Source organism: Glycine soja, chromosome 2 (assembly GCF_004193775.1).
Source record: "Glycine soja cultivar W05 chromosome 2, ASM419377v2, whole genome shotgun sequence".
NCBI classification, from domain to species: domain Eukaryota; kingdom Viridiplantae; phylum Streptophyta; class Magnoliopsida; order Fabales; family Fabaceae; genus Glycine; species Glycine soja.
In genome coordinates, this window is record NC_041003.1 from 4,587,389 (window position 1) to 4,595,622 (window position 8,234).

General features: G+C 31.6%; 1 protein-coding gene across 2 annotated transcripts; it reads left to right on the forward strand.

Moving 5' to 3' along the window:
• Positions 1 to 231: 231 nt before the first annotated feature.
• LOC114381782 (3-epi-6-deoxocathasterone 23-monooxygenase CYP90C1-like) lies at positions 232 to 7,902 on the forward strand. Of its 2 annotated transcripts, XM_028341000.1 has the most exons (9): positions 240 to 922; positions 3,980 to 4,304; positions 4,524 to 4,673; positions 4,859 to 5,137; positions 6,640 to 6,726; positions 6,861 to 6,939; positions 7,043 to 7,149; positions 7,243 to 7,370; positions 7,583 to 7,902. In XM_028341000.1, the coding sequence occupies exons 1-9, from the start codon at positions 705 to 707 to the stop codon at positions 7,668 to 7,670; spliced, it is 1,461 nt and encodes a 486-aa protein (XP_028196801.1). In that variant the 5' UTR covers positions 240 to 704; the 3' UTR covers positions 7,671 to 7,902. The 2 variants fall into 2 exon arrangements, with proteins under 2 accessions (XP_028196809.1, XP_028196801.1); XM_028341008.1 differs by lacking the exons at positions 7,243 to 7,370; positions 7,583 to 7,902 and having other exon boundaries at positions 232 to 922; positions 7,021 to 7,149.
• The last annotated feature ends 332 nt before the right edge of the window (positions 7,903 to 8,234 follow it).

The window sequence follows — 8,234 nt, forward strand, 5'->3', positions numbered from 1 at the left end:
ATCATATTTTTTTGGACATAAATCTAAAATTTTATTTTAAAAAATTGAATTTGATATCATTTAAACCAATAATTTATACGTGAGTATAGTATTACAATTATTGTAAATAAAAAAAGAGATAAATAAATGAGAGAGAAAAAAAAAAGAAGAAGAAGGAGAGAGAGAGAAAGATAAATAATTGCAGAGCAAGTAGGAAAGGTACGGCGTGGGTGGGGTTATTAGGAGATGGGAAAGAACTCCGATTAATAACTATCTAAATTGAGTGAAGACAAAATAAACGATCACGGTTGATTAGGTGAACCCAATAAGGCCATCACATTAAATGATTGCCTTCAAGCCCTAGATCTTCAGAATCTCCCTCTCAATATGTGTATCCCCCACTCCTCATTTATAACACTCTCCCTAGGAAGGACAAAAAGAAGTTTCTTCCTTCACTTATCAAAAACCTTCAAGTGATTCAACATCCTTTGCTCTCTCTCTTCTCTTTCTTTTTTTCCCTTTCTTTTTTCACCCCCAGCACCTAAAACAGTGATATGTACGACCTAACAGCTAGCTAGCTGCATGAACTGAAGAAACTGAGAAGTTACCCCAGAGTGCCATAACTCAAACTGATACAGAGAAAGGCTGAACAAGAAGGGTTAGTTTCAGAGTCATCATCAAAGAAAAAAGATGGAAAGAAGAGTTTCTGATTAACTTTCAGTAACATGGAATGGATTATTGGACTTTGGACTCTAATGGGTTTTCTTTTATGTTGGTGGTTTCTGTGTGTGAGAAAGGAGAATCAGAATAGTAAGGTGAAGAAGAAGAAGGGTAAAGTTCCAAAAGGAAACACTGGTTGGCCTCTACTTGGAGAGACCCTTGAGTTCATTGCTTGTGGCTACACCTCCAACCCTGTCAGCTTCATGGAAAAGCGCAAGTCTCTGTAAGACAACTCTTCTTCTATTAATTGTTTCAATTTATGCTTCTTTTTCTCACTTTTAATCACATCCAATCACGTTGTGTTATTCATGTAGCTTATACTTAGACTTTGTTGTTGTTGTTGTTTGTTACACTTTTGTTTTTCTGCATTCTCATACCATATTTCATTCTCTACGAGGGTGATGACATGCATGTTCAGCCAACATAATTTTTATTTTATGTTTTTTTCTCTTTAGTCCTTTACTTATGATCTCCCCCACTAGGACGGTTGGAGCATTACATCATTGATGCACATAAGTGATTCCCGATCCCCGAGTGACAAGAACTATCAATGGTCAATTTATAATAGAGATATATGTTTGTGATTCCTTGTTAGGTATATATATCCATACACGTATATATATTGATATAATATATAGCAGATAAATAAAAACCACTAGAAGTCTCTGTCCCCATGAACATATCTTCTAGTCTATTCTTTGTGAAGGCCCAACTTTTAACAACTCTGTGTGGTCCTTTACAATATACAATATTCTCATATTTTTATCGGTGGTCATGTGTTGTTGGTGGCAATTTTGTCCTTCTACGCGGTCCACATGTACACTATTGAAGCAATTGGAGAAAAAAAGTATTTCTTAGAGTAACCATTAACTTTTACCATAGAATTAAGGAAATATTTAAGTTGCTTGTTTCTAGAGTTTTAAGGACATGATTGGGAGGAATGAAAAATGGCATATTGTTTAAGGACAAATATGCATGGATAAACCATGTTATTTAACACTCAAAAGGAAAAGAGAAAAAAAAATGAAAATAATATGACATGATTAGAAAGAGAAAGAGAAATAACAAGCAGCTAGTGTTTGAGCTAAAAATGATGGGTAGCCATTCAAAATGTTAGTTGACATCTCTTGAGAAATAAAGAGAAGTACACGATGATATGATGTAAGAGAGAGAGAGAGAAAAATAAAAATATAATAAATGTCAATGAAATGTTTAGATACATAGGGTCCACATAATTTTTAGAGTGATAAGGTATTTGTATATCATTAGTGTTGTGATAATTAGGATCCACGTAATGTCTTTACTTTGCATATAATTCTGTTTTATTGCAAAGATACATAGTCTTGATTTTCTTTGCAGGATGAAACCAATTTAGTTTTGAATTGTTCTCCTTTACACTGATTGAAATAATTTCTTAATTCTCTATTTTCTTTTCTTGTTCTCTAAATAAAACATGTGCTTAAAATTTTTCTTTCTTTTTGTTAAGGTAACATTTTTCTAAGGTGTATTTTTTTTTGGGGGGCTAAAGGTATTTGTCTGTTATGAAGATAGGGAAGTTGACATTTTATGTGCACGCATATATATATATATATATATATATATATATATATATAAGCCAGTTTTATTTATAACGAACTAGAAATTAATGAATGCTAAATTGAAAGCGTGGTATGTAAATAATTGGGAAGAAGCATACATAGAGAAACCACCTAGTCTGCCTAAGTCACCAGAAACTCCAAAATAGAATTGAATGAAAAACGTAGCTCAAACAGATCACGGAGCTCTATAATTCGGAACATTAAAGGCCCTCGTGATACAATTAATAAATGTCACCCCTTTATGGTTGTTCCGTTGTAGGCTTGCAGCTTCTATAGAGAGAATAGCATATCCAAAGAAGGAAGTGCAGAAAGCCTGCTTCTGCCGTAACTGGAGCTATTCTAGATTCACCTTTGGACTCTTGTGGGTTGTAGACTTGTAGAACTGTGGTTGCAGTTGCTTAACCATACCTATATATTATTCTTCCTCATAAATTTATAATCTCAATTCTCATGCATGGTTAAATTGCACTGTTAAGGGACGTTTTGATTGGCCAGAAACTTTTAGTTTTCTAGAAATCTTAGGTCAGAATCTTACTTTCAATTAATATTTTTAGAAAATGGTGTTTTCTGAAAATATTTAAGGGGAATTCTTTTATGAGAAGGTGAGAATTTTACTTTATTAGATCTAATTTTTCTTTTACTAAAGTAAAAATATCCTATTATTCTTATTATATTAAAGTAAATGGTAAAATAATTATGTAATTTTTTTTATTATTAGAAAATTTATCTAAATATTCTGAATGGTCAACTAAACAGATTTTATTCATTATTAGAAATCATGATTCTCATGATTCATTATTCCCATCACAATTCATGGACATGAAAAAAAACCTCCTATCAAAAGTCCCCTTAGTTTCTCTAGTTTATATCATTTGTAATTTTAATTTTTAAGTTTTTTTTTTCAATTAGATTTTTTTATTTTAAAAATAAACAAATTTGGCCTCTTTGTAATTTTTTTTATTGAACCCCGCCCCTAAATCTCCCACTTTCTATTAAAAATCTTTACAAATTAAATTGGTATTATTTTTAAAAAAATTCACTAACATAAATATTAAATTTCTCTTTTCACTTCCTAGAAACTCCTTCAAATTTTATAACTTTTTTAACTACTCATTTTTTTAAATTATTTTATATTCTAAATCCATATATAAACCCTTAAATATTTGTATAAAAAATGAGAATATAGCATTAGATCAATGAAAATTGATAGAATGACCTAATTTGTATGTTTAAAATAATAAAAATACTACCCCAAACATAAGACTTAGTTGTGATGTAAATTTATTGACTTTTTGGATTACTAATCTTTTTTGAAAAACCTGATTCGTTATCTTTAGTGGAGTCTCAAATTCAAGACTTTTTTTTTAAGAAATTCAAGTCTAATAGTGTTACTTAAAAAATCATGTTGGTTGAAAATATCTTTATTGATGGACTAAATAAGAAAGGATAAATGTTGATCATGCACCTCTAAGGAATTAAAAGTAAAAAGATCCTTATTGAAGTGAGTAAAAGTGTGTTGCTTGCATTTGCTGCTTATATTTTTGTATAATTTTCGTGATAAATATTTTTTTCTTTTAATTATTTAAGTAGGGCCTAAGGATATTTGTTAATAGACCGGTAAGAAAGTTAGGAACATGATAACTTAATTTCTCTCTTTTGGGTGTGAATATATGTGTATGTAGGTATGGTAGTGTATTTAAGACGAGCATTTTGGGAACTGGTGTGATTGTGTCGACAGACCCGGAAGTGAACAAGGTGATTCTGCAGAACCAGGGGAACATATTCGTCCCTGCTTATCCAAAATCAGTGAGAGAACTAATGGGAGAACACTCCATACTCCAAATGAACGGGAACATGCATAGGAAAATCCATTCACTCCTTGGAGGCTTCCTACGATCCCCACAATTCAAAGCTCGAATCACTAGAGATATTGAACACTCTGTTAAACAATGCTTTGCTACTTGGACCCACCAACCAATAATATACCTTCAAGATCAAGTCAAAAAGGTCTCCTTAACTATTTTTTGCATTAATAATTTCATTACCACAAAAATTAAGCTTTCCTCTTTTTGTCCATGTCTTATATATATGCTCCTCAATTTCATCAAATTATATCAAATATAATACTAGATTGTATATTGACATGATTAGTTGATTACCAATCAATTCAATGGCTAATAGCATTTTATTTTATTTTTTATATTTTCCCCCCGGACATTACATCAGATCACATTTACTATTTTGGTTAAAGTTCTTCTGAGCATTGGTCCCGGTGAAGATTTAGACTTCTTGAAGAGAGAATTTGAAGAATTCATAAAAGGGTTGATTTGCTTACCCCTCAAGATTCCAGGAACAAGACTATATAAATCCTTGAAGGTTATTTTCCCCCCCACTCAAAATATACTACAGTAGTAACTACAAAAAATCAATAAATAAGTGACAAAATTTATTGAAAAAAATACTTTTTACTCATTAATTCTGGGGTCTTATAAATTGTTGTCACCAAATTTAATTTTCATTATTATTAGTTAAATTAATCAATAGATGGATGGATGGTGCAGGCTAAGGAAAGAATGATGAAGATAGTGCGGAGGGTAATAGAGGAAAGGATCAACAATATGCGTAACAATAATAATAGTAATAATAAAGATTCAGCAAATGATGTGGTGGATGTGCTCTTAAGGGATATTGGTGACACCAATTCTATCTCTAACATGTTGGAAAATATCTGCGAAAACATAATTGAGATGATGATACCTGGGGAGGAGACTCTTCCCACGGCTATGACCATGTCTGTCAAGTTTCTCAGTAACTATCCCGTTGCTCTATCCAAATTACTGGTACGTTTTCTCACTCATAACTATATTAATTTATGCATCATCCATCCATGCATTTTTTGTAAAGAAATTACTAATATACCGCATAGTTCTTTACTTAACTATGTTCTACTTCATGTTATTTCACGTTTAATGCTGTGAACAATTAAGTTGGCGTTTTATTTATTTATTTTAAGAAAAATTAAGTATTTTTTGGTAAATAAAAAATTAATTTCAAAATGAGAATAGGGATACTCAAACTCAAGTACCCAGTTGAAAAACATAAAGTGAGAGACTGTTGTTTCGCGGTGAGGGAATATTGATAGTTTTTTTTTTTTTTTTCTTGACGAAAAAATTGATAATGTTTGATAAAAATGAAAATTATAAACGACTTATAGAGCATCTGAGTTCTTTAGTATATAGACTTAACGTTTGATGTTTGGTGTTTTTTATAATTTTTTAAACTTTAACGGGCAAGCACCAAAGGAAAGGAATAAAACAGAAGCGCGCAAGTAAATAATAATCATATGTTCGACATCATCGTCACACTGTAATTATAGATATTATGGTTCATCTTGTTGATCTACAAGTTAATTGACATGATGTCTACCAGTTGATATCTGCCATTCACAATTAGGTCTAGGAAACTTTTTATATAAATCCATGTCATTATCTTTTCCTCAAATTACATGCATTCTTTTTTAAATTAACCGAAACTGAACTTCTCTTTAAATACTCTTAAAGAGTTAAGAGAGAATAATTCAAGTAATCAAAACACAAATCCCTTCCCTTCCTTAGTTTTCACTCGAGATAGAATTACAAACATGTTTGAAACCATCGAATCTGTGGTAGTGTATAGTAAATATGAATAGAATCTACAAAAAAAAACTTCATGGCCCTACAGATTGGTGCTCGTGTGCGGTACGGCCCACGATAAAGAAATGTTTGAAGTACTCTAAGTAGTCATTTTCCTTTGGAGCACTATGAGGTTCGAAGTGGGGCTAACATAGATGTGAATGTGGGTATTTGTTGTCTGTTTCCTTGCCGTGCGATGCTACATAATATTGGACGGCTGTGAAACTAGGACCACCAATTAAATTCCTCCACTGTAGGGCGCAGCCTCCTTTTGTTTTGCCAATCACCATTATCTCTTTATTCTATCTTATTTTTTGTTCATTCAACTTTTTTACATTTTTGTTCCTTCTGTAAAACAAAGTTACTTACTATTAGTAATTTAGTTTATTTGAGTTTGGTCTGGCAGATAGGACTAGTTCCTCACATAGTAGCCCACAAAGGTTCAAATTCTTACTCTAAGAGAAATTAATGTTTAGTATCCGAAAATGTTTGTGTTATACTTCACATTACATTACCAATTAATATGTGATTATTTTTTTCTATTTTTATTGTAATTATTTTATTATTGAGAATTGTAATTCAAAATTATAATACCAACTTTTCTTACGTGTAGCATAATTCTTTGTTGAAGTAATTAATTCATATTTGGTTTATTTGATTGTTAACACCAGGAGGAGAACATGGAATTGAAGAGGCGGAAGAATAATTCAGATGATTATGCATGGAATGACTACCTTTCACTGCCATTTACACAAAATGTGAGTGTCTAACGTTGGCAATTAGAATCAAAATCAGTTGCCTAACAATTATTATAATTCTTTCTTTTTTATTATAAAAATTCATGATGACTATTTTCTTCTTTGCTCTGGTCTTTTCATTTACTACCGACAAGGTTATCAGCGAAAGTCTTAGAATGGCAAATATTGTCAATGCCATTTGGAGAAAAGCAGTCAAAGATGTAGATATTAAAGGTAATTTTTCAAAAAAATGGTGCAATAATTTGTATTAATTGGCCTTTAAGCATTTTTACAAAAATTATACATTTGATGCAGTTTAATTATTTTGGCTGTGTAGGGTACCTAATTCCTAAGGACTGGTGTGTTGTGGCATCTCTTACTTCTGTTCACATGGATGGCATGAATTATGAAAATCCTTTTGAGTTTAATCCAGGGAGATGGGAGGTAAGCAAACAAGCATAAAAAAAACTGTATATAATCTCATAGCTATATAAGGAAATTATAAACTCATCATCACTAAGTTATTTATGAGTGCAGAATATTGGGACTGGGACTAATAACAATTGCTTTACACCATTTGGTGGTGGACAGAGACTATGCCCTGGCATAGAACTCTCAAGGCTAGAGCTCTCTATTTTCCTTCATCATCTTGTTACAACATACAGGTAATTAATAATTTGTCTAGAAAATTTAGAAATTACTTATTTTTTATGAGCAAATGTTAATTGTTAACTTTGTTAGAATGTTAGCAGTAGAGATTTAAACTCACACTTTTTTTCTCTCTCCTCTTCTTCCTTCAAATAGCAAACCAACTTTATAACTCCTCTTAGAAATTACTTTATGATTTCATTCTTAAATGGTTTGTACTATTGTGCAGATGGGTTGCTGAGGAGGATGAAATTATTTACTTTCCAACAGTGAAGATGAAGAGGAAACTCCCAATTAGTGTAACAACCATTAATTAACACCTGATTGGATTGAAGAATCAAGAAATTCTTGTACAGTAGTAGTAGTATAGATAGATGTAGATATTTGTTTCAATCTAGATGGTAAAAAATTTAGGGGAAAAAAGGGGTTGTGTATTCTTTCTTTTGTTAGCTCTAATGTCACATCTATTTTCAGAGGAGAAAGGTGCCTTTGGGCCCTCCTATTATACTGAGAAATTGAATTGAATGCAATTATTGAAGCTAACTCTCACATCTTGAGTCTGTCCATTAAAATTTTCTGTTTGATTCCCATTGTAAGGTTTGTGGTGGTGGATTTGGATCTCCATGTGGGTTTTGTTGTTCTCTTGGTCCCATGCCATGATATGGGCTCGTGCTCCACTATCCACTGTTACTTTCTCAATTAGTGGAATTGTACAACTCTTGTACCAGCGACACGATCCCACAATTAACAATGACAGGTATGTTTAGATGCAAAAAATATTATACTTTGTATCTTCTATATTTTTTTATTCCTTTTTTATTTTTCAATTAAGTTCAATGTGTTTTTATTTTAAATTTGGTCTCCTATTTTGTTCACTCTAC

Bases quoted from the DNA above. Each gene is read 5' to 3' on its own strand.
- LOC114381782 (XM_028341000.1), top strand. From the start codon at position 705: ATGGAATGGATTATTGGACTTTGGACTCTAATGGGTTTTCTTTTATGT. The intron at 5,138-6,639 runs GTACGTTTTCTC...TGTTAACACCAG, and splicing joins TTGCTCTATCCAAATTACTG to GAGGAGAACATGGAATTGAA. The intron at 7,371-7,582 runs GTAATTAATAAT...ACTATTGTGCAG, and splicing joins CATCTTGTTACAACATACAG to ATGGGTTGCTGAGGAGGATG.